The sequence below is a fragment of the Equus caballus genome, chromosome 20, assembly GCF_041296265.1.
Source record: "Equus caballus isolate H_3958 breed thoroughbred chromosome 20, TB-T2T, whole genome shotgun sequence".
In the NCBI taxonomy this organism is placed as follows: domain Eukaryota; kingdom Metazoa; phylum Chordata; class Mammalia; order Perissodactyla; family Equidae; genus Equus; species Equus caballus.
In genome coordinates, this window is record NC_091703.1 from 54,132,084 (window position 1) to 54,158,444 (window position 26,361).

The 26,361-nt window shown below is 40.9% G+C and overlaps 1 protein-coding gene across 3 annotated transcripts; it reads left to right on the forward strand.

The window, feature by feature from the left end:
* The first annotated feature begins 2,387 nt into the window (after positions 1-2,387).
* FBXO9 (F-box protein 9) lies at positions 2,388-24,391 on the forward strand. Of its 3 annotated transcripts, XM_070243995.1 has the most exons (14): positions 2,462-2,791; positions 5,283-5,375; positions 5,997-6,083; positions 8,674-8,827; positions 10,862-10,921; positions 12,332-12,431; positions 14,673-14,803; positions 15,585-15,699; positions 17,518-17,636; positions 18,087-18,177; positions 19,078-19,173; positions 19,765-19,858; positions 21,401-21,552; positions 23,802-24,391. In XM_070243995.1, exons 4-14 carry the CDS (start codon positions 8,686-8,688, stop codon positions 23,908-23,910), a joined length of 1,209 nt encoding a protein of 402 aa, XP_070100096.1. In that variant the 5' UTR covers positions 2,462-2,791; positions 5,283-5,375; positions 5,997-6,083; positions 8,674-8,685; the 3' UTR covers positions 23,911-24,391.
* The last annotated feature ends 1,970 nt before the right edge of the window (positions 24,392-26,361 follow it).

The following is a 26,361-nucleotide window of genomic DNA, read 5'->3' on the forward strand; positions in this document are numbered from 1 at the left end:
GCTTGTTAAAGCAGATGCTGGGCCTCATCCTCAGAATCCTGGTGCTGATGCTGCTGGTCAGGGGAACCACTGCCCTAAGAAACCCCATTTTAATTAATAAAGCAGTAACCTTTTTACACATTCTGGATCTTTCTCTGAGTTTAAATTCTCCAGCTCATCACCATATCCATTTACTCTCACTATTTTTATTTTTGAATTCTAAGGACTGAAGAGAGATTGTTTTTCCCTAAAAGAATCTGTACAAAAGGACTGAATCCCTCTCTCTTCTTGCTTCTGTTGAAGAAAATTGCAACATACCAAGACAGTCAAGCTTCCTTAGACTTTCTGTGCCAAATAGGAAAGGGTCATCTGGCCACTTGGCAAATGTATAACATTTATCTACCTTTGTGTTTATCTATATAACATTCAAACCATATGGCAAGTGAAAATTGAAAGTCATTGACAATGAAAAGATAAGGAGACAAGAGGGAGTCTAACAAATCTTACACTATTCCCAAGAAAAGAGATTTTTAATTGGTTGTCTAAGCAAGTCTACCCGGCCCGGTAGAGGGACTGTCTTGGTCAACCTTTAACAAGGGTCCACCGAGCTGGTAAACGGCTTAGGGCAGTAACTCTAGCCTCGGGAAAATTATAACTCTGTAAATAAAACATGACATAATACAACCCTGTAAAGAGGTCTAGTGTATACTGATCTAAATTAGAAAATTAGCAGCTATGAAACATAGCATTTTAATAAAATAGGTGCTCAATTTATCGTTACAAATCTAATTATTATTTTATTAAGCTTGTTTGCTAGGATAGAAATCATCTGTGCTAATTGACCAACATATCAAATTAGCATTCAACATATTTAACGCAATAGAGGAATCCTGAAAATATTTCAATACCTCATTTTTCATTTGCAAAACTGATCTTTTCTTTTTCGGTGAGGAAGATTGGCCTTGAGCTAACATCTCCTGCCCATCTTTCTTTTTTTTCTCCCTGAAGCCCCGGTACATAGTTGTATATCATTCTAGTTTTCTGGGTATGTGGGATGCTGCCACAACATGGCTCAACAAGGGGCACTGGGTCTGCCCACTGGATCCAAACTCACAAACCCCAGGCCAGCAAAGTGGAGCATGCCAACTTAACCACCGGCCGGCCCCAAAACTGATCTTTTGTATTCATTAGTCACATGTATCATTTTCTCCTATTATAAATCCTTACATCTAAATTTTCTCTCCATTTACATTTCAAAATCCAATTTTAAAGAGGTCATTGGGAGGAAAATCATCCTCAAAAGACCTAAGCCCTAGAGTTTCCTTTTAAAAACTAAAAACTGCTAAATCTTTGGCCTCCGTTAAACGCGAAGGTAGTTTTTATAGGTAACTATTCAGGGTGCAAAAACAAACACAGCCATCTGAAGGTGGATCCTAACATTAAAAGACAGCATTTGGGCTTCCTCATTGTAGCTCACCATTCTGCCCCTACTCCCCTTTTTTTGCCTCTATTTTCCTGCCAAAGACGTACTGCATTTCTAAGGTCTCCAGAATAAAATAATGGATGAGAGATTTAGCTCTGCAAACTCGTTGAACGTAGGGTCTTGGAATCCTGATGACTATCAGTACCTGGCACCTAGCAGAAATTTTAGAAACTACGTAAATGTTTGCTGAATGAGGCTATAAGATTGTACGTTTTCACAGAGCATGTAAAATTCAGTATTCAAAACAATCTAAAGTGTGGAAAAATAACACATCGCCCGATAAATATGAGCGCCTTCTGTGAAAGTGAAATCAGGTGTTTGGGGCTTTAAGAGGTGGGGCGAGGACCGTGTGTAAATTCCGGCGCTCTAGGCGCAACAGTAGACTACAAATCCCAGAGCGCCTCGCGGCCGCCCTCTCAGAAGGACTCGGATTTCTGGGTTTGGGAGCCTCAACGTCCGGGTTTCCCCGTTGCATGATGGGATCTGTAGTGAGACAAACCCTGGGTTACCTGAGTTTTCTTACCTCTTGCTGTTCTCCTAAACGCATCTTTTCCTCAACCTCTAGACCGTGCTTTAAAAAACTTTAGTCTTTATAACATCCTGTGACTGTAGTGGAGTTTCACTGATTCCCTGCATTCCTGGCCTGGGACTCTAGCCAGAGTCGCCGAGGACGGTCCCGAGCGCCCAGTTCGATGCTGCTTAGGACTGCTTGCCTTAGGGTCTCAACTCTAAATGTGTTACAAACATTTTTGAGAGAACGCTTGTTCAAGTTTGCATAAGTGTTCACTGAGCCGAATACGTCAGCTGAGCTTAGGGTTCGGCGAATCCGCGGCCTCACCCGCCGTCGCGACCCACACACACACAGCGGGCCACGCCCCCTCGCCCTCCACTGGGCCTCACCGGAGCCGACGAGTTGTGTGCGCAGGCGGACGGCGGGGTCGGCACTGCGCATGCTCGGTGCGCTTGCGCAGGTTCCCGGCCAGAAGGGGGCAGCTCCGCAGCGGCGTCTGGGGTCTCCAGCTGGGCCGATACTCCGGTGTTCGCACAGTCTTCGGCCTCGGCTGGCAGCGGGCGCTCCTCCGCTCCGCGAGTCCCCGGCCGCCGCTCCAGCGCGCCCCAGTCTGGCCCCCTGCCCCGCGAAGATGGCCGCCGTACGCCGGGCCCGCAGTTACTGCCGCTGCCTGGTGCGCTTCTCCGACCGAGAACTCTGCTAAGCCCCGCTGCGGCAGACGGGCAGGAGTAGACACCGGATACCCGCACACCTCCTTGGGGGGCGGTGCGGAGGGCGCGGAGAGCCCCTCGATCGCGGCCGGCCACCCCGCCAGCATGGTAACCTGGGAGGGGGCCCGGGGACACTGCGAGGCGGGGGCGTGGGGCGCAGGAGGGGCCAGGCCAGGGGGGCCCCGAGAGAGCGGGGAGTGGAGACAGGAGTGGGAGCTGCGCGGCCGCCACCCATTATGGGACCCCTGGCCTGAGAGGCAGTGGAAGGGGTGCCAGCCTTGATCGCTCCCCGGGTTCCTTCCCGCTGAACCCCTCAGCCGGGACTCGATGGAGGAGAGCGGGTGTGCAGGAGCGCGGAGAAAAATGCCTCTTCGTAGCTTGCTGAGGATGTTGAACCAGTCTCGCCCCCTCAAGGGATTTTATCAAAAGCAGTGAGCATAGATGGAGGTGAGCCGTCGCAGCATGTGAAATCGGGAGGGAGCCGTGGCCCGCGGAGACACTTGTTGATTGCTCCCCCTTTGGAAAGCCGTGCCCACGGAGAGGCCGTTGTGGCTCCTTAAGGAGTCCTGGGTTTAGGACGCACCTGCCCCGGGATGCGTCAGTGCCCTGGGTAGGATGTTGGCAGGCTGTCCTGGCGGCTTGGGGTTGGAGGGATTATGTCTCATTTCCCCGGCAGTGAGGGCCTGAGCAGCGTCTGCGGTCCAAATGGAGGCACTGAGCTAAGTGGCAGACATTGACAACGCAAATTCCATGAGACCATTGCATGCTGGAATGTGTAGTCTCTGCCCTATACCGCCTTTCTTCGGCTAGGGTTGCATGAATCAAGGGGTAGAATGGTACCAAACTAATTAACTCGTAGTAGACACTCAAATATTTATCGAAGAAATGAACGCAGAATGAATTAATCCGGAGGATAGAGAAAGCACTAGTTGACTACGCCCCTAAACTTTCAGAAGTAGTTCTCTGACCGGGATTAAGCACCTAACTTTTTCTATTTCATTAATCCCATGTGTAAAACAGGAATAAAATGATGACATGAGCTCCACAAAAGAAAAGTGACGTTTAGGTCAAACTCAATTGTGAAAAATAAAGTGAAAATCTCTGGGTGACGGCCCAGGACCTAGTTATTTCAAGTGGTATTTGAGTTGACAAAAATGTAGTAAAACCCCAAATTTGATAGTCTCTTGTTTTTGTCATCATACCGTCAAAATCAAAGCAATAGTGGGTTATGACTCTTATAACATAGGAACTCAGGGGAGAAGAAAGATGCTGTCTGTATTATAGATTTCATATTTCCTTTCCTCGTCCTTGAGATATGCATTAGATATCCACATGGCATTTTACTTGTTAATTCACCTGTTTTTTTTGAGCATCTGTTATCCTGGCATAGTGCTAGACCCTGGTACAGTACTGGAGCTTCAGTATAACCACCCTCTAAGGTGACTTATGGTACACTCTTAATCATAGAATGTCACGTATGAAAATGGACATAAGAGGTCATCAAATCCATCACCCTGGTATAGATGAGGCAGCTGAGGCCTGGACTGTTCTTTACTACGAATCAAGCAATGTGTTTGGCTCTAAGTTTATAGAGAGAGCGCCGAATCCTAACCACTAGACCACCAGGGAGCGTCACCCCCCCCCCCAAGTTTATAGAGATAGCTGAAATGTGATCCTTGTTCCCAATGCACCAGCTCTAGCGAAGAAGACAAAAAGAATTTCAGCAGAGTCTTAAGTGCTGTAACACAGCACAAGTGTTATCGGAAAACAAAGGCAGCAATTAAAAGGATCAAAAAATGCTTCTTACTGGGATGATCCCTGAACTGAATCTTGAAGGATGGGTAGACGTAGCCGCATGAGGAAGAAGTCATTCCAGATGGAGAGAGCATGCAGCAGGTGCAAGAGTCCACTGGTGGAGAGAGCAGGGCCAGCTCTTTAAATGAAGTCACTATAGACTGACTCCCAGGCAAGAGTCAGAAGGCTGTCACTAAGAGGCTACCTTAGGGACCTCAGGTCCCTCCCATGAGCTATACTTAGAGTTTGCTGTGTAAAGCAGACTTTTATTTGAGAAGAGAGAAGAATACACTTCTCGATGCAATCTATAAATTCATAGTCCTTTATTATGTATCCTCATATTAGTGATGTTCTTAGTAGGAAAAGCACCCGCTTAAAGAGACTCACAAAAGGAATGTATTTGACAATGCACTAATGCTTAAATTTTCCACTTTTCTGGGAATTCATCCAGAGTCTTGGCCTCTCATTTCTTTCTTCACCGATTCAGCCTCCACAGTGTGCTGAGCACTTTAGCATTTTCTAACTAGTTCAAGTCTTAGAGGCACCCCTGCTCTAAGTCTGGCTGCCAGAGATAAGATAGGAAGTGAGGCTTGTTTATGTTGTGCTGTAAAGTGGTGCAAGCGCATCTGGTTGCTGCATTCAGAAATTTGTGTTAGTACATTTATGTGCTAGAAGCAAACTACAACTAAAATTTGTAATTATAAAACTTACCATCTTTGGAATGAGTAAAATTAAATAGGTTTTATTATTTTTATTTCTAACTAACCTTCAAGGTCATTTCCCTGATTGCCACATATCTTTATAGGACTGAACATATTAAATGTTGAGCAAGTCCCATTTGCTAATAAGTCTGTTAGCTAACAGACTGAACTGAGGCAACATCTCATTTCACTGGAAGGTAGGATTCAGTTTCATTTAGCCAACATTTATTGAGAATAAAAGGATAAAATGGAAGGAATCTGACCTGAGACCTGTTAAGCCCCAAGCCTGGCACAGTAATTCCAGTCCAGCTGTGTTCCACTTTAATCAATTGAATATATAAAAACCTGGACTTATGAAACAAATAGAAGGGGCTTCTTTACAAAAACATTCACTATGGGCTTTCTTAGTACATTTAAAATATTAAACAGAAGTCTTGTTTGCATATTAATAACATGCCAGTTGTGTAAAAGGAGTGACATCCATATATGGATTATATATGATCTTTTCGGTGGTCTGTGAAACAAAAACTGTTTGCTGAACTCTGTACCGCAACTAAATGTTATTTTATGAAGCAAAGTTCTTTTTTAACCTACCCAAACGTTTTAAACTGGAGCCCAGTGAAGTTGTTTATTCTACAGTATTAAAAAACTAAAGTATCAAATTTTGTCTGATTGAAATCCTTAAATTTACCTGTGAAGAAGATATCTAGAGAAGCAACTATGTGTTTCATTGGCCAAATAGCTGAATAGGAGATGTAGATTACAGTGGGACACTGATGTTTGCATATTCCTGATCCTTATTTTGGGTTTCCCCCCAGGCAGAAGCTGAGGAAGATTGTCATTCTGATACTGTCAGAGCAGGAGGAGATGCTGAAAATGAAAGCCCTGCTGAGACCGACCTACAGGCAGGTTTCTGCAGTTGTATATTTAATTCCTATTCCATGCTTTCCATACATGAGCAGAAATGGGTCATAATTATGAAGATTTGTAAGTTTTTATTTGCATTGTATTTAACTGTATTTTCATGCTTATTTATAGAATAATGAATTCTGTGTTATGGATTTCTTTTTCTGTAAAAAGAAATATCAATAATTCCTGCTATGTAGTTCACTATATGGGCTTAAAGTAGTCAAACCAAGGCTTGAGCATGACACAAAACCCATCACTTTAAAGGAAAAGATCGACAGATTTGAGCACCTAAAAGTTTAAAAATAGCAAAAGACATCATAAATGAAGAGAATAATCAGCTGGAAAAACTATTTACCATCTATGGGCAGAGGATTGAGATCCTCGGTATATAGGACATTCTTATACATTAGTCAGAGGAACACAAGATAGATATGAACAGACAACTAATGGAAAAAAATAATATAAATGGCTATTAAACATTTGAAAAGATAATTAGCCTCATTAATAATTTAAAAAGTACAGGGCTGGCCCCGTGGCCGAGTGGTTGGGTTCGCGCGCTCCGCTGCAGGCGGCCCAGTGTTTCGTTGGTTCGAATCCTGGGCGCGGACATGGAACTGCTCGTCAAACCACGCTGAGCCAGCGTCCCACATGCCACAGCTAGAAGAACCCACAACGAAGAATATACAACTATATACCGGGGGCTTTGGGGAGAAAAAGGAAAAAATAAAATCTTTAAAAAAATAATAATAATAATTTAAAAAGTATAAATTAAATCTACAATGAAATTTTTTTTTAAACAATCAAATTGGTGAATGATGCCCATTGCTGTCCGGGCTATAAGAACACCTATGCAGGGTACCTGAAAGTATAAATTGCTGCAGCTTTTTTGGAGGGCAGACTAGCAATGTGGATCAAAATGAAAAACACGTTCCCTTTGATCCAGTAATTCTCCTTCCAGGAAATTAATCCTCAGGAAATAATGAGGAAAGTGAATAAATATACATGTACGAAAATCTTTGTTGTAGCATTATTTATATGGGAAAATGGAATTCAACCTAAATATCTGTCACTTGTATTAAATAATGGTGCATCCATACAGTAAATACGCTGCAGCCATTTAAAAGGATGAGGTAGATCTTTGTGCATGGAAATAGAAAAATACTCATTGTAATTAGTTAAGCGCATCTTACTGAATTTATAAGCTTTATAATGAGTGTTTGTTTGGAGTGCGTCCTCTGGTAGACATTGAGAGCGGCTGAAAATTCTGTATGTCAGAGGTATATGTGTTTTGTTTTAGAAGTAGAAGGGTGGAAACCAAAGCAGTGTAAAAATGTACAGAAAATTATTTTTAATACTTACTATTTTCCATATGCCTTTTTTAAAAAGCCAGGACTAATATATACACAGTCCTGTTGGCAGTGGTCTTCTTTGGGAGGAAGGGTTTCCCAGGTTGGTTCCCTGGAGAGCCAACTCCAAGGTGGAGATTAATTACCACGTGGGAGGTTTATTAGGGTGTGCTCTTGGGTTCAACATCTGGGGAAGGCAGGCAGGGAGGGAGGCAGGCGGAGTGGGCAGAGGGAGAAAGCGAGCTGCTGTGCAGTCTGAATGGACCGCCTTAGCCAGGCCTGTGGGAATTCTGGGGGTGGAGTAACCTTTCAGAGCGGCCTTTGTCAGTCACCAATGAGTCCTTGCATAGGGACCGCCTGGGAAGGGGGCGTGGTCAGCCCCGGCTGGCTGACAGTTGTTGGGGGCTGTTTCTCCGCAGCACTCCAGCAGTTGGGCTGGTCAGTGCTCTCTTCCTGAAGAGGGAACCTGGGCAGCAGAGCAGAGCCCAGCACACATGGGGACTTCAGTTTGTCCACATGTAAAAATTAATTTTTTCATTATACGTATAACTTTTAAATTATGTGTATTATGAGGGCCGGCCCGGCGGCCAAGTAGTTAAGTTCGCTCGCTCTGCTTCAGAGGCCCAAGGTTTCACTGGTTCCAATCCTGGGCATGGACATAGCACTGCTCATCAGGCTGCGCTGGGGCAGCATCCCACATGCCACAACTAGAAGGACCCAAAACTAAAAATACACAACTATGTACGGGGGGCTTTGGGAGAAAAAGGAAAAAATAAAATCTTAAAAAAAATAAGTTTATTAGAAAAAATATTTTTAAAAAAGAGAATGATTATTAAAAGAAAGACTTAGGGCTCCCCTGCAGGATTTTTAGCAGCTGTCTTAACATCCACTGGATGACGTGTTCCAAGTAAACAAATGTCAGGAAGCTTCTAAGTTGAGTCCTTAACTGATAGCTAATATTTTCAACTCTAATTAAAATTTAGTTTTCCAATACCATTAGATTTTTCCTGTATAGACAAACTTATTTTAGGCAGATTTTCATGATTTCTTTAATGTTTTCAGCAGAAAATTATTTTAGAAGATAATAGGTGTTTAATGGATATTAATTTAGTAATTTAAGAGACAGTGTTTTTGGTCTTAGAGTAAGCATCTATATGGAAATTGATGTTGGACCTATTGATAAATGTTCCAGAGTTGAGCTGCTCTTCTGTGATGAGTCCAAACACACTTTGTCCCCTAGGCCCAACTCCAGATGTTCCGAGCTCAGTGGATGTTTGAACTTGCCCCAGGTGTAGGCTCCAGCAATTTAGAAACTCGACCTTGCAGACCAGCAAGGGGCTCTTTACTGAAAGCAGCAGACACCAAAGGAAAGCAAGAACTGGCAAAAGAAGAAAAGTTAAGTATTATGGGCGTGGTATTGGAAAAATTTTGACAAGTGTGCCAGTTTATCCATCCCTCACTACTTCTAGGTACTTTGGATGGTACCACCATCCTCATGGGCTTCTTTCCTACAGGTACCTGTCTTCATGGAACTCTCTTTGGTAATTTATAGATTCTTGAGATTCACTTGGTCTCTAAAAGATTGATGCTTCTGGATTTATTAACAGAAGCCCAAAAGAGGAAAAAAGTTGTTCAAGGATTAACACCTTTCTGAATGTCTTAATGCGATGTTTTGTTACATTTTGAGTTGAACAAATTTATAATGATGCATTAATCATTTTGTTACTCTGAAAAATTTTGAAAGTACTCATGCTGAAAAAATTTTGAATGCTATCCAATTGTTCACCTCTTTCCTAATTCCTTCTCACAGGAAGTAGGCACAGCACACCATTTTACTTTTCCTTATTCATCCCATTCCATGGTCCTCTTTATACCATCAGATCCAAGATTTTGTTTAGAAACAATTTCCCATTAAATAATTGACATTACCATGATAACTAAAATCTTCCATATTCATTTTGTTTAATCTTGATTTGTATTTTGAGACAATTACAGATTCACAGATACAGGGAAGTCCCGTGTACCCTTCAGCCATCCTGCCTCGATGGTGACATCTTGCATAGCTGTAGTACAATGTTAAAAACTAGGAAATAGACATTGGTACAATGCACAGAGCTTATTCAGATTTCCCAGTGCTTTTTGGTGTGTATGTTACATAAAGAGTTCTCTGCAGCCTTAATTCACGTGTAGCTTCACGTAACCACCACACCGTCAAGATGCACAACTGCTGTGTCACCTCGAGGCTCCCTCTTGCTGCACCTTCACAGTTGTGCTCCCCCATTTCCGCCCTCCCCGGCCGTTCCTGACCACTGGCAACCACTAATCTGTTCTCCGTTGCTCTAATTATGTTATTCCAAAGATGTTGTATAAATGGAATCATAAAGCACGTAAACTTTTGAGATTGGCTTTGTTCATTCTGCATAACAACCTTGAGATACATCAAGGTGGTCGTGTGTATCAGTAGTTTGGTCCTTTTTATTACTCAGTAGCATTGCATGGTAAGGATGTACCCCGATTGGTTTAACTATTCACCGATTGAAGGACATTTGGGTCGTTTCCAGTTTTTGGCTATTGTTAATAGAGCTGCTATGAAGATTCATGTGCAGGTTTTTGCATGAACGTAGGTTTTCATTTCTGGCCTAAGAGTGCAATTGCTGGTTATGTGGTAAGTTTATATGTGGTTAAAAGAGACTGCCAAACTGTTTTCCAGAGCGTCCACATTATCTTCTGTTCCCTCCAGCAGTGTATGAGTGATCGAGCGTCTCCACATCCCCGTCAGCATTTGGTGTTGTCCTTACTGTTTAATTTTAGCCATTCTGATAGGTGTGTAGTGATACTTCATTGTGATTTTAATTTGTTCTTCCCTAATGGCTAATGATGTTGAATATCTTTTCATGTTTATATCCTCTCTGAAATGTTTGTTTCTTCTCTAATTGAATTGCTTATGTTTTACCGTTGAGTTTTGAGAGTTCTTTATGTACTCTAAATCCAAGCCCTTCGTTGACTGTACGTTCATATTCTTCCTGTAAATTCTTCCTCTCAGTTTGCAGCTTGTCTTTTCGTCCTCTTAACAAGGTATTTCACAGAGCAAAAGTTTTTAATTTTGATGAGGTCCAATTTATCAACTTTTTCTTTCATGGATTCTGCTTTTGGTGCCAGGTAGAAAAACTCTTTGCCAGGTCCTAGGTCTTCAAGATTTTCTTTATTTTTTTTTCTGAAAGTTTTATGTTTCACATTTTACATTTAAGTCCATGATCCATCTTTGAGTTAATTTTTATGTGAGATGTGAGGTTTAGGTCAAGGTTGATTATTTTGGCTATGGATGTCCAATTGTTCTAGCGGCGTTTGTTGAAAAGGCTGTCCTCCCACCACCAGTACTCGTTTTTAATACAGATTTTCAAAAATTGTTTTTCATTGTTTATTTTTATAGGCTCGAGAACTCTTCCTAAAAGCGGTAGAAGAAGAACAAAATGGAGCTCTGTATGAAGGTAAAAACTCAGGGCCCAGCTTCTATTGTCATGACATTTCTGAGTAACCACTCTGTTATTGACCAGTTGTTTTTTTGTTTTTTTTTTTTTTGCTAGAATATATTTGGAATAGAACATGCCTCCCTATATTTGAAGTTGTTTTTTAAAAAACCTAACATAAAAATGATATTTCTGTATAACCTGTCTCTTTCCAAAAACTATTGCTGGGAAACATCATATTAGTAGGATGAGTAAAATAACCTTTTTCTACACTTAGGTTTAGTATTTATGAATTTTTCACTGTTAAAATATTAAAAATATTGTTACTAGTTTAAAAATAGGGCATGCTCCTTTTATAGGTGAAAATTACTTCAGAAGTGGGGAATATAAAGGAAAGATTGAGGAACGTGTATATGTTTTCTAAGTTCTAATATACGTTTTATGAAAAGGAAACCCTTCAGCTTTAATTGTCTCTTATTAACCCAGTAGAAATGCATACGTAAACAAGGTGATGGGGCTCTTTAGAAAATATTAGGTTTGTAATTAGGCTTTCATTTTGTGATAGTGAAGCTAATAGTTGGGGCATGGGAAAAATGCTTGTGCTTGAATCATTTGAAAATGCCCTGAAATAACATTTGCAGAATTAACGGCATTTATTTGCAAGTTCCTGCTGGTGGTATTTTTACTCTGAGATATTGAAAGGGGCCAAATGGTGAAATTCCTCCAGTCTTCTTTAGTTTGTGAGATTCCCATCTCCACTTACTGTACAGTAATTCACCAGAGTAATAGAACATGGCAGAATGTATTGACTTGACTTCATCTAGGGGCAGAAGGACTAATGGGCCTCTGCAGCCCCGAGGTCTGTGGGAGACGTTAATAAATGTTATGGCTCTAAACCACCTGGCCAGCTTTATGGGGAAAAAAATGATGTTAAAGGCTATTTAGCTAAATAAGAGGCTGCGGGACTAAAGGAAGTTGGATTTGAAGGATAAATTCCAAAAAACTCTTCTGTTTATTCCACCCAGTAGGATGCATTTGATTTTCCTCAGTTGTGTCCTGGAAAGAAAGGCTTGCCTAGAAATGTTTTTGTTGTGGCTACAGTAGCATTTTCAAAGCCTGAAGAAAGATAACTGTATAAGCTCACTTGTGACAATGCATAAGAGGCTGAGGAAAACGATGGGAAGGGCTGAACGAGAAGGGTAAAACACAACATCTTAACCTTTACAACATGTTAGCTTTAGAAAAAAAGAAAGATTATCTCTGAGTAGTAAGGTTTGGAAATGTTTGTTTGCTGAACTACTGTTGCATGTAGAAAAAGGGAATTTGCCTATTTGTAAAGAAAGTTACCAAAGCAAGCCACAGTTAAGGGTAATCAAAGGAAATGACAAAAATGTGTGGTCATAGCTAATTTAGCTTTATTTCTTCTTTTAGCCATCAAGTTTTATCGTAGGGCTATGCAACTTGTACCTGATATAGAGTTCAAGATTACTTATACCCGGTCTCCAGATGGTGATGGCGTTGGAAACAGCTAGTGAGTATATAATTTGATAGACGGTAATACATAGAGCTTGTTAAAGTTCAGCGTCTGTGTCCTGTTGACTCTTAACATGATGAGAAGATGGTGCTAATTCTGTTAAGTTATATAGTCTTTAGTATAAAGACTTGTTTATGAAGTTGTGGAAATTTTTTAATTAGGGAAATTTTAAGATTAAAACATAGATGTGCAAAGATTAAAATATAGACGTGCATATTTTAAATAGACATAAAAATAAAGTAATGAAAGAGTTTAATAAAAGCAGTGATTATTGGAGTAAATTAAAGGACACATTTCAACTTTCTGAAACCTATTTAAAGTCAAAACTATTAAAATATAGGCCAAAGTAGAAAAATGTTAATAATGGTTGAAATTGGATGATGGGTACATGGGGTTTCATTACACTAGTATTTCTCCTTTTATATATGTTTGAAACTACATTTTTTTAAAAAAAAGGACTTTCCATTTTATTAGGAAAATATAACTGAACTATAACAAGACCTTGTTGTTTAAGACTCTGATGGTTTATTTAAAAGCACAGCTTCAGGATATAAGCAACTCCTAAAAGAAACCATGTTTTCTTGTATGGATGCCACTTGCATCAAAGTCATGAAGTAGCATTGATGGTTTGAAGACAAAAAGCAAGAGAACTTATTTTTAAACCAATACTTTTGAAACTATTTGCAAGACAATTATAAAATTGTTTTGGCTTAATCCCTCTATCCCCAAACGCCCAATTTGCTGATGTTAGAAGGAAAGGGAGTCTGTACCCATGAGACAATGTCACGTTTAAAATGAGCAATACATAGAAAAATAGAATTTGGGTAATGAGGTATTATATTAGCTATTATATTACCTCTGTCCTGAAATAATTAAGAAGTTACCTTTATTAGTAACTTATGCTTAATGCCAGTGTATTTTTTTTTAAAGATTTTTTTATTTTTTCCTATTTCTCCCCCAAAGCCCCCCGTACATAGTTGTATATTCTTTGTTGTGGGTCCCTCTAGTTGTGGCATGTGGGACGCTGCCTCAGCGTGGTTTGATGAGCAGTGCCATGTCCGCGCCCAGGATCCAGACCAACGAAACACTGGGCCGCCTGCAGCGGAGCGCGTGAACTTAACCACTCGGCCACTGGGCCAGCCCCTTAATGCCAGTGTATTTTAACTGCTTATAGTATTACCACTTAAGCCTTGGATAAGCCATGCTAAAAACATCCTAGTGAAACAGTATTAATTGCCCGTTTGAACTTTTAGGCTAATAGTATTGTTCACCAAATTAGATTTAACTGTGAGGTAGTTCATACTCAAAAGGAATCACTTTGGCTCTTTCTAAGCCGTCTTTAAATTTGAGTAGAGTCGTTTAGACCCAGTTTTCACCCAGTTTATAAATAGATGCCAGGTGCTGTCAAGAAAGCTTATACTACAACATTCAAGAAGCGTTTTTTTTCTCTCCCATCCCTTTATATGAACCCAGATGCTATGAAAGTTCTTACAGTCTTTTTTCTTATCAGATCTAATGATCCCTGAGGTTTCTGTGCTGTTTTTTGCCTTCTGTAAAGTGTTGGCTGAGTAACCTCAGCCACGCTTGCCCTTTGTTGTGTTAAAATAAGCCCTTCCTGGTTTTCTGACTTCATCCCCATCCAAGCCTTTTTGTAAGTCTGATCATTCTTAAGGTTACTTTCAGCAAAATGGAAAGCCAGATATTTTTCTAGAACTCTTAACTGCACATTCGTTTATATTGATAGAAGATTTGTGGACCCTGCTAAGATTTTTGAAATTACGTGTTTTCCTCTCTAAAGGTAGTATGATAAGGCACATCTGTTAGAAACCCCTTGGTAAGTACCTCAGATGACATCTGTATATTTGATTTTTTAACCAGTTTGAAGAGATTATGGTCACCTAAAAGAATATATTTACCTAAGATTTTTTTAAGTCATTTGAAATTATCTTTTTCACTAACTGAGGAAATCTCTACTTTATAATAAAATTAATTAGTTAAATCTCAACAGTTGTATCCAAAAATTCTAATTCCTTCTGGGTGGGAATTAAAATTGCTGAAGCCTTTGCCTTCAAAGACTTGCAAAGCAGAATAAACTTTTATCCCACCAAAAAAAAGCAGTAAGTTTACTTTTAGATGACTTTTCCTAAAGCAGATTTGAAAGTAGTATGAAAAATCAGTTTCTGAGTTCCATGTTTGTAGACTGAGCCAATAATCTATTCACCTCCTGTCTTTTTTCAGCATCGAAGACAATGATGATGACAGCAAGATGGCAGATCTCTTGTCCTGCTTCCAGCAGCAGCTCACATTTCAGGAGTCTGTGCTGAAACTGTGTCAGCCTGAACTCGAGAGCAGTCAGACTCACATATCAGGTGTGAATTCATGCTTGTGATAACTCCGTGATAAATACTTTAACCTGAGATTTAAGTTTTCCGAACTTCTAAGGTCAGGTAACTTGCCAGCTGATTGCTCTAGTTCAAAGGTTTAAAGGTTCAAAGGGGGAGATCTAGTTATAAGGAGTTTGCATCGACTGCTGAGCTTTCTGAGTTTGTAGTGCTGTTGCTCAGGGGTGTCAGCCTTTTTTCAGTGGAGATCCGGCAGAGGGAGTGTCTGAGTGAGGGGGGCGGCCCTCCGAAAACTGAAGAATACTCAGAGATCATCAGGCGCTTCTGCCAGTTTGGACAGTGCTCCTGAGATAGGCTCAATGTTTAAAAATGATTGTTTTCTTCTTTTCATATGTTAAATGTTGTTTAATTGGTTATGAGTCTTTTCAGAGGAGGACAGTGGAAAACTTTCCAGGAAATGAAGGTAACTTTCTAGTGTTAACGAATGTGCTGTGGATACACACACATAGATACAGTAGGCTGTTTTCCTAACACGTTTAATTTATCTTGATGGTAAAGTTCTCCTCCAAGGGAAGCAGCTGCTTTATAAAAGTAGCTTCAGATCTGTTCTTTACTGAAAAAACAAAGGTGTTTGCATCTTGGTGTTAGGAACTATTACTTTGGGGTAGTTAAATACACTCGTGCTGTTGCTCTGAGTGATACTGAGGGTGTGATTTACAAATTTCTAGGGATACATAAAAATATCTGCACTAAGAATGTGACAGTAGCACAGTGTGAGAGTCGCTGAGAGGATGGTTTTGTTTTGCAGTGCTGCCGATGGAGGTCCTGATGTACATCTTCCGGTGGGTGGTGTCTAGTGACTTGGACCTCAGGTCATTAGAGCAGTTGTCACAGGTGTGCAGAGGATTCTATGTCTGTGCCAGGTACATACTTTTTTAAAAACAGCTCAGACCGTGGAAAGATTATGGTCTTTTGCCAATTTTGATAAAAGAGCTTGATTGATATTTTGGCTAACAGCTTAGAAGGAACAGTTTTGCTACTCTGTACTTAGATGATTTTCTCAAACAGCTTAGCATTTAAAGGCTAGAATGCCCTAGGTTTCCAGGGTATAGAGTAATATGTAGGTCAGACGTAGTCACAGATACTACTGCCATAGGCTAGTTTGCACGCTAGCTTGGCTGATTTGAAAAAAGAATTGTGTCAGAAAAATAGACTCAAGTCATTTTCACAGTATCTCTAAATCCATTAAGTGGTAATGATTTAAATTTAGATTGAACTGGAATTTTCTTTTGGGTTATTGAAAGTTATTCTGTATTTTTTACATCTTGCTATGTGAAGAATAATCATAGCTTAGTTAGTATAAAATTATTTGAAATTGGTAATCTTTCATGGATATGTTGTATAAAAATATATATTTAGTCCTTAGCGTCTAGAACTTTTTTATAACTGTAGTTCTTAAAATTCAGATGCACTGTTTTTAAAAAACCTAATTTCATTTAGAGTCTTATATTTTGAATAAAACATTTGAATTGCCTGAAGCTTTTGTTTTCTGGTGATTCTATATGTTATCCTATTTAACAAGTACTTGTTAAGTACTTAGTGGATTGCGCCAGCTTTTTGAAATTGGGGTCTCTAGCACTGTTACTCTGTTAACTTTTCTTTTAATTTTACATGAGAAAACATAAAGAGAGAGAATTGATTAAGAGAAATTTTCAGGGATAAAACTTTATTGTTATCACAACATAAAAGTAATCTTTAAAAGAAAGTTTTAAATACACATTGCAACAAATTTGGAGAGGGTATATCTTTTTTTACAGTCTGGCTCTGATATAAATAGTTTTTACATCTTTAAAACTGAATATTGCAAGCTACAGATGAAGTTAAAATATTTTGAGCTGTATCAGAATCATGTCAGTATTCAGTACATCTCTTGCTTCAGTTTTTGCACTAATCCCAGAACAAAGGCTTGTTGGTGCTGCCTTCAAAATACGCTCCCTCCAGTCTCACGGCTTCTTCAAGTGCCACCACAGAAGCACAGCCGCTGTTGCGCTGGGTCTGGATCACAGCAGGGGCATCCTACGTGGTCTCCCTGCTTCCCCCCTACGCCCCGAGAGTGAAGTCCCCGTAAACCACCAGAGTGATCTTTTAAAAGCACGAGTCCTGCTCAGAACCCTGCAGTGGCCTCCATCTCACTCCAGTCGCCACCCCTTCCCCCAGGTCACCTCCCCTGCCCCTGACTGCCACTCAGATCTTGTGGGCTCCTCTTCACCTTGCTCGCTATGCTGCACCCACATGATCCTTCTTGCTCCTTGTGGAGCACACCAGCCACACTCCCTCTTCAGGGCCTTGCCCTTGCTGTGGCTTCTGCCCAGGACACTGTTCCTCCTCACTCTAGATGCCTGCGCAAAGAGGCCTTTCCCAGCCACCGTATCTGCAGCAGTCTCTTATTTGCCCCGACCATCGTCCTTGTCTGTGTACCCTGCTTTGTCTGTTTTTGCACTGAGCACCCAACCTGAAACTTTTCTCTCTCTGTTTTCTTGTTTTTGTTTGCTTTCCCACTGGTGAGAGAGCAGGGCCTTTGCCTTGTCCATCATTCTGTCTCCAGTGCCTGGGGCAGTGCCTGGCAGGCGCCCCACAAATACCTACAGAATAAAAGATGGCTGGTTGCAGGAGTATTCCTTATGTCTGTCTATAGGAACTTAGCTTTTTATATAAATTGATGGTGTGCTTTTATTGCCTAGAGACCCTGAAATATGGCGTTTGGCTTGCTTGAAAGTTTGGGGCAGAAGCTGTATTAAACTCGTTCCATACACATCCTGGAGAGAGATGTTTTTAGAAAGGCCTCGTGTTCGATTTGATGGTAAGTTGAACTCTTTAGAACCCAGGAGGAATAGGGATCAATCAATCATGCTGAAGTTGATAAATAGTCTTGGTTTTCTGTAACAGGTGTAAGTACTTTGAGCATATTTAAAGGAAACAACAATAAAAATAAAGCTGGAAATGTGTTATATGATTATAATTTTTTGTTTTTTTATTTATTATGTTCTTACTTAAAAAGAAATCTGTTTAGGGGTGGGCCCCATGGCTGGGTGGTTAAGTTCACGTGCTGGACTTTCGCGGCCCAGGGTTTCACTGGTTCAGATCCTGGGCGCAGACATGGCACCACTCATCAAGACATGCTGAGGCGGCGTCCCACATGCCACAGCTAGAAGCACCCACAACTAAAAATATGCAACTACGTACCAGGGGGCTTTGGGGAGAAAAAGGAAAAGTAAAATCTTGAAAAAAAAAATCTCTTTCTTTTTTACAGGAGTTTATATCAGTAAAACCACATATATTCGCCAAGGGGAACAGTCTCTTGATGGTTTCTACAGAGCCTGGCACCAAGTGGAATATTACAGGTACAACTGTAGTAAACTGAGTGAGTGGAAAATTCTCTCTCTCCAAGTCTTAGCTCGTTAGTTATTGGACATCTGTTCTTTGTGGCTGTTGCGTTTATCCACAAAATGGCCCTCAGTGTTTTTATCCATTATTATAAAGAAACTATACTCAGAGAGCCAATAGGTTAATACAAATTATTTAATTCCTCCTAGCCTCTAAGTCTAAGAATTGTTTTGTGTTTTAGAGCTCTTCCTTGTCTTCTGCCCTCGGTGTACTCATTTGCCTTTTCAAACAGCTCGTGCTTTTATTCAGTCTTGTTCATCAGATACTACCATCATTAAGAAATAAGTAGACTGACGTTAACTGCTGTGTGTTATCATGGGATCTCACTTTTGTTTGACGTTAATTAATGCTTTAAAGAAAAACACAGGGGCCGGCCCTGATGGCCTAGTGGTTAAGTTCAGCACGCTCTGCTCCAGAGGCCCCAGTTCAGTTCCCGGGCGCAGACCTACACCACTTGTCTGTCAGTGTCCATGCTGTGGTGGCAGCTCACATACAAAATAGACGAAGATTGGGGCAACAGATATTAGCTCAGGGCGAATCTTCGTCAGAAAGAAGAAAAAACACACACAACTTTAGCAGAGCAATGTTTAATCTAATTTATTTTTATTCGGTGAGTGAAACTAAAGTTCAGCAGTTCTCCCTAAGAAAGTTAGTAAAATGCCTTTAGTTCTTTGTTGTTGGCCTCACAGGTGGTCAGGCACGTTTGTTTTAATGATGTTTGCCAGTTCTTGGGTCCGTGGTGCTTCCGTTGTGGTTTCACAGCTCTGAATGGGTTTAGGCACTGGTAGAAAAGGACATACGTGTTTCATCCTTCGTGTGTGTGTGGTGTTCTTTGGTGTTCTCTTTCTCTTACCCAGGTACATACGATTCTTTCCCGATGGCCATGTGATGATGCTGACGACCCCTGAGGAGCCTCAGTCCATCGTTCCTCGTTTGAGAACTAGGAACACCAGGTAGTTTTTTTTTCTGTAGTTTTCTATCCAGTCCACATTTTATATGGTAACATGTAGATTAATGTAACCCAGTGCTTCCTTAACTTACTAGTAGATGGTTAAAAAAGCAATCATCGTGGGTACTTGTGAAAAACATGATTCCTGGGCCTCTCCCCATAGAATGTGCTTCAGTGGTTCTCTGGGGCCTTGGAAACCAGGTTTACTCACATCCTAACTGACTCTTCTCAAGCAGGTTTAGTAAACACTTATAACCCGTTACTTTCTAAATTACTTAAATACAGGGGCTGGTCTGGTGGCACAGCAGTTAAGTTCGCACGTTCCGCTTCAGCGGCCTGGGGTTTGCCAGTTAAGATCCCGGGTGGGGACGTGGCACCACTTGGCATGCCATGCTGTGGTAGGCGTCCCACATATAAAGTGGAGGAAGATGGGCATGGATGTTAGCTCGGGGCCAGCCTTCCTCAGCAAAAAAAGGAGGATTGGCAGCTGTTAGCTCAGGGCTAATCTTCCTCCAAAAAAAAAAAAAGTAAATTACTTAAGTACATAAAACTGATTATTAGACTTAGATTTAAAATGTGTTTTTTTAATTTTTAGAACTGATGCAATTCTACTGGGTCATTATCGCTTGTCACAAGATACAGACAATCAGACCAAAGTATTTGCTGTGATAACTAAGAAGAAAGAAGAAGTGAGTATGCATGGTGGAATTAGCAGTTTTCTCTTTATTTCAGTGCCCTACTCATTCAAAAGCATTCTTGATTACAAAGGAGAAAAAAATACTATTTTATAATTTATGCTATTACACAAAATGTATGTTGACTCACAGCATATCTCTGAAGAGAGCTGGAGGGTTTTCTAAAATGTGGTTGTTTTTATTAGATCAGCTTGTTTGTTTTTCTCCAAATGGTTTCCTTTTCTGCTCCAGGTTTTTTAATGTAAAACTGTAAAGCCAAATTTCCTTTGAAACAACTGGTAAAATTATACCTAAATATGTTTTTAGCTTTTTTCATTTTGAATCATAGGAGATTTTCTTCCTAAATTATCTCATATAGATAATTCTTTCACAAGCATCTTAGAATTTCAGTTTCTACTGGAAATAAACTAAAGTAAGATAATTTCCTTCTTCTTCTTCTCGCAAAAGGAAAAACATGCCAAGCAAATATGATTGCTAAATTAGTACATTCCAGGGCACTTTAAACACTCTTAGATTGAGGGCCTAATTTTTTTCACAGCCTTTCTCCATGTACGTACGTTTTTTTCAATCCAGGTTAAAAACCGTAACGTGGCTCAGGAAGCTATTTGTGAAACACTCCCCGATTGCTTTTACAATTCATAGAGGTTTTGAAAGGAGTTCCCCTTGTGTTAAATCCCCTCCCTCCCCACATCGTGTTTGGGCAGGGTTTCATGTGGGAGTCCTGTCACCTTGTGGCCATCTATCTCTGGCTTCTCCGCCTCCCTCTGGGAGGTTCCTGAAATCTGGGGCAGCATCTGAGGGGCACAGATGGTTGCCCTGACTGTGACCTTGTCCGTGAGTGTCCTGAGGTCAGAACTGGGGAGTAGTCAGGCCCTGGTTGTTTAGACTTTATCTAATAAAAGAGTTCAGGAACTCCCATGTTGAGCACCAGTTTTCAGAATATGACCTAGAGAAACCATCTGTAATGTTGATGTTCTTGTGTTTTAGCAGCAGTATTTGCAGAAGTGTGATTCTAATGAACCTTGTCACATCTCTTTCTCCATTGACTGTTATACTGTTATTGCAAAAGACAAGTTACGCTCTGCTTTTTCTGCAACCTTTATCAGTTTATCATTTTCCCTCTTTAAAAATTCCGAAATGTTTTCAATTAGAAGGAAATACTAGGCTGAGATGTGGGAGACAGAAGTTTTAATTCCTGTCTCTGAAACTGCTGTGTAGCTTTGGTTAACGTGTTTGACCTCCCTGGGTCTTCATTCCTTCAGCCACTAAAGAGCAATTATGCAATCATGTTTAACATGTGGGGTTATTGTGGTGCTTGAGATGCTGATGGAGAAACCGTTTATTTTAGAGTGCTTAACATCTTTCAAGGCACTCATACGCATTTCAGTTGATACCCGAGACAGCTCTTTACTGTGTGCAGAGGTTATGTTACTTTCAGTGTCACTCTTGCATAGTATATTCCTGTAAATGTTTTTATATATATAAATGTCAGTGAAATGAGGCTTCATTATTGCTCTCGCACCTTTTCTTTTACAGAAACCACTCGACTACAAATACAGATATTTTCGTCGTGTCCCTGTACAAGAAGCTGAACAGAGTTTTCATGTGGGGCTGCAGCTGTGTTCCAGTGGCCACCAGAGGTTCAACAAACTCATCTGGATTCATCATTCTTGTCACATTACTTACAAGTAGGTGAATGCGATAAAAATACCAAGGTTAGAGGATACATGTGTCCTTCCTGTCGGGCTCAGGGAACTCTTAGGTTTTGAATTCCTCAGAGATAACATTATATTACAGAGCAAAACCACTGTGTAAAACTACTACAGGGGCTGGCCCCGTGGCCGAGTGGTTAAGTTCGCGCGCTCTGCTGCAGGCGGCCCAGTGTTTCGTTGGTTCAAATCCTGGGCATGGACATGGCACTGCTCATCAAACCACGCTGAGGCAGCATCCCACATGCCACAACTAGAAGGACCCACAGCAAAGAATATACAACTATGTACCGGGGGGCGTTGGGGAGAAAAAAAAAAACCCTACTACAAACCAAGAAAATGGCCACGTTGAAAAAAACTAAAAGTGGGCCGGGAAGTGGAGCCCTGGAGCTCTCACACAGTGCCTGTGGGAGTGTGAATGGGCACCCCGCTTCGGAAATGAAAGCAGCCTTCCATGAGGAGAAGCTGTCCAGCCACTCCTTACTCATTGACTCACTCAAGGCAGGTTTAAAACACCAGATCTTTATTCTTCTCCCTTGCTTCAGTCTTACCATTTTTTGCTTTATTTCCATTTGGTTTATCCCCAGGGATTATGCACTGATTTTAATAAAATTGTAGTTAAGAAAGTAAGGCTGGGTGCCAGCCCCAGGGCCAAGTGGTTAAGTTGGCACCACTCATCAGGCCATGCTGAGGCGGTGTCCCACATAGCACAACCAGAGGGACCTACAGCTAGAATGCACACCCATGTACTGGGGGGGCTCTGGGGAGAAGAAGAAGAAAAAAAAGACTGGCAACCGATGTGAGCTCAGGTGCCAATCTTTAAAAAAAAAAAAAAAGAAAGTCTGCTGAAAAGATCTCGTATCCCAGCACCAAATCTATGAGGCAGTTCCTATTTCAAGCTCTTTGTTCTGTGAGTTAGGATCTACCCGTATGAAATAGTAAACAGAAGAGCGGTGTGAGAAAAGAACAGTACAGAAATAAATGAAATAAGACTAGGAATTAGGAAAGGAGACATCAGTTCGTGTGGAGATTGAAGTTAGCTGGGTCAGGTTGGAAAGAACCTTCGTGTGTGGCTGAGGGCATCCGTCCCGGCTGAATCCCACGTTCTGAGAGAACTCTGAGGCCGCCTCCCGTCAGCCCACTTCCCAGCCGGGACCGCATTGTGAAAACTTTCTTGTTCACATTTCTACCCTACGAATAACTTTTCCCCACTCGTTTGGAAGATCCTGACAACTGAGGAACAGCATTTTCCTCACTGACCAGGCCTACGATCGATCGTCTTTCTTCTCTCAATGATCTGTGAAGTGGAGCTCCCCTCCCCCGCCCCAAGAAAGTAGTAGTTTTTTAGTTTTTCAAACCACAAGTCATAGTGGTTTTCAAAACTCAGAAGTAGGACCGATCAAATGAAAAGCATTATGTTTTAGGAGGGAAAAAAGACATTATAATAGGGGTCATTTGTAATTGATCATGATCCCGCTGACTTACGATATTTATAAAGTCACTTGAATTTTCTGTTTTTGTTTATTTCTCCTTTTTTTAGGAAAAATAAAAGGCTGTGATAACATAACTCATCACCTGCTTTCCCCTCCCACTTGTAATTGTCCTGTTTATTATGTAAATATTAAACCATTAAATTCTATTCTAGGATTATAATTCTAAAATACATTTTAATAAGAGTCTTCAAATGTCTATAGCCCTTGATTTAGAGATCCTACTCTTAGGAATCTGTTTAAAGAACATAATCAAAAATTTCACAATGTTATTTTCACTTGCCAAATATTGAAAACAACCTAAGTCTCCAACAAAAGGGGAATTAATTAAATTGTGATACAAGCAGACAGTGAAATCTTATGCAGCCACTAAAGATGACTTCTGAAGAGTATTTAATGATGTGAAGAAACACATATAATTTTAAATGCAGAGTAGCAGGGTGACTCCACAGTGTGATCCCAGTGGGGAAGCTCAATGGAGAGGTGGGGAGCTTTGAAGAGGCACCGCAAGTGCGTCCTCCGGCTGCCTCCGGGTGCTGGAATTAGGAGTGATTTTCCTTTATGCTTTTCTAAGTTTTTCAAATTATCTACAATATTCCTTATATTATTTAAAATTTACTGAGATGAATTAAAAATAAAAAAGGCTGTGGCATAAAATAAACTCCGCCTTAGAATATGCAAGGATTTTAAGTGAGGTGAAATTTCGTTTTAACTAGTAATTCTGTGCTTTCTTTCCAGATCAACTGGGGAGACGGCAGTCACTGCTTTTGAGATTGACAAGATGTACACGCCCTTGTTCTTCGCCAGAGTGAGGAGCTACACGGCTCTCTCCGAGAGGCCTCTGTAGAGCGTCCGCCGTCCTCTGGCAGTGTTGCATGGAAAAAGTTTATAGAGCAAAAGAGCACCTAAGTTATAAATGTACATATATATATATATGGAATTGGAACTTATTTTACATTGTTGGAGTTCTTTTAAGAGGAATATAAACTGATTATTTTTTTTATTTAAAGGGATAGTTGATTCTTGGGGTGTTTTGTTTTGAAATTAAGAAGTTGAAATTATCAGTTGTTTAAGCACATTTATGTTGTGAAAAACTTCCTGAGCTTTAAATCATGTTCTTTTTCAAGCAGATTTCTGTTGCATAAATCTTCTGCCTGATCATCCCAATATTTAAATGTATCGGGGGGAGAGCTCCACTGGGTGAGCATTGCTTTCATGCATGACATAGTGTCTTTGCACTATAGGCTCAAAATGTAAAAACCTGTTCTGGATTTGTTTGAAACTTTTTGACCAATAAAGATCATAAATAAACGTTTCTTTCAAGAAAACATATTTGGATGGTCTTTTTAAATTCTCAGGATAATAAGCAGTCCTAGAGTAGGCAGTGACAGCTTTAGAATCACTGCCTCATTTCATCGTTGGTCTCTATCTGCAGCCGCACACTATAGATGTCTGTGCTCTGACTTTATCGAGGCACCTCACTAATGAGTGATGTGCAATGAGAAAGAGTGAACTTTTGAACACGCTCAGCTGGTCATCTCTGTTCATAAAAGAAGAACAGAGGATCATGTGAACCTAGGCCTAATTCTTTTTTTCCAGCATTAAAGTTGGGGGAGAGCCACCCACCGAGCAAACTGTATGTTGCCTCCCTAGTAACGATACTGTTAGTGTTTAATTTCACTGCTCTGTGTGGCCGACCTCTACCACATCCAGGTGTTTTCGGTGATTCAGGTACAGCTGGAGTCGAGTACTCAGGTCCTTTCAGAAATCAACATCTGCAGCCACAGGTGCTTTCAAGTTCATGTTAACATCAAAGGACACTTTATAAGTTCCTGCCATTCAGTATGGGACAGGTCTTGTGAAAAGCTACTACGTATTACACTAAGGATGAAAACCAGCCAGCCAGTGTGTGCACTAAGAGAAGAGAAGCCTGCTTAGGTCGGCTTTTCACAGCAATGAGAGTGGGGCTCCTCAAGTTGGCAGAGGGAGAAAGCAGCAGCCTGCCTGCGACAGGGCAGCTCTCATGATATGGCTGTTACTTCTCCATACAGTTAAGAGAACATGGGGTTAGGACATGGTCAAGTACGGCTGGAATAGTCCATCACTAAGGAAAAGGGAATGTGGAGGCGCTCTGTCATGCCACCCATCCCTGGATTGGATGACCTGTTGCAAACATCCAGTGCGCACCAAGTTCAAGGTTCCTTTGTGACTCAAAAGCAACTTTCACTTATTTCGCTTGGAGCTGAAAATAACATATTTTTCAGATTACATTTTCCGTATATTTAAAATTTAATACAATGTCTGTTTAGTGTGAGAAAATCAGAATATTCAGAGAATCAAAACATGAAACAATCCTAACACCCAGAGATAACAGAAGAAATTTTCGCAGTGTAACTTTTCTCCCGTTCTCTGCAGACCCTGCTGCTGAAGCCTTTGAACTTCAGCGCTGTCCTTCCTTGGCTTTCTGGCGACTTCAGAAACCAGCACTATGGAAAGCTGGCAGAGCAGTATCTAGACTAACTTAAAAACCAACCAAAAGTTTTCCAGAAATTGCATTTCATCTCCTGCTTGAACTGTGCTCAGGAGATGTCCTCACAGGGAATGTGGCCTAAGCACCAGCATGTGGACTCACCTCCTCGTCCACTCTTGCATTTTCCTCCCCAGTCCCCTCTTAGGCCTGAGTAGAGGGCAAGGGAGAAGCGCTTGGGGCCTTGGAGGCAGGGGGTGCAGGGCTGAGGATTCACCTCAGTCCTCCCTCTGGCTCCATAGTAACCACTCAGCCTTGTGGTGTTTATCTTTTGACTATTTATTATGTGCATCTATCAAAAATGGGATTATATTGTACATAATGCTTTGTAAGCTTTCTTTTCCCACGTAGTAATACCAGGTACATCATTTCATTATTCTTAAAAACTACGTGGTCCAACCTTAATCTCCTCCTTAGATAGTTCCACTTTCTGATTTAATGCCAGTATAAATGTTTCTGGAATGAACATTCCTGTGGCTAAATCTTCACACACATCCTTAATTATTTCCTTAGGATGTTTCCAAGAAGTGGAATTGCTGAATCAAAGTGAATGTTTTTATCTTAACCATTTTTTTGTTAACATGTACACTATAGAAAAACTGGAAAATAGATGAGCACAAAGAAGCAAATGTAAGTCACCTGTGGGCAGCTCACCAAACTGAATCCACTGCTCACCTTCTGGCGTCAATCCTTCTGACCTCTCTCTATGTGCAATTTTTCATTCCTACGGTGAAACACTTCCAGTTCTGCCTCCTTTAGCTGATGTTCTCA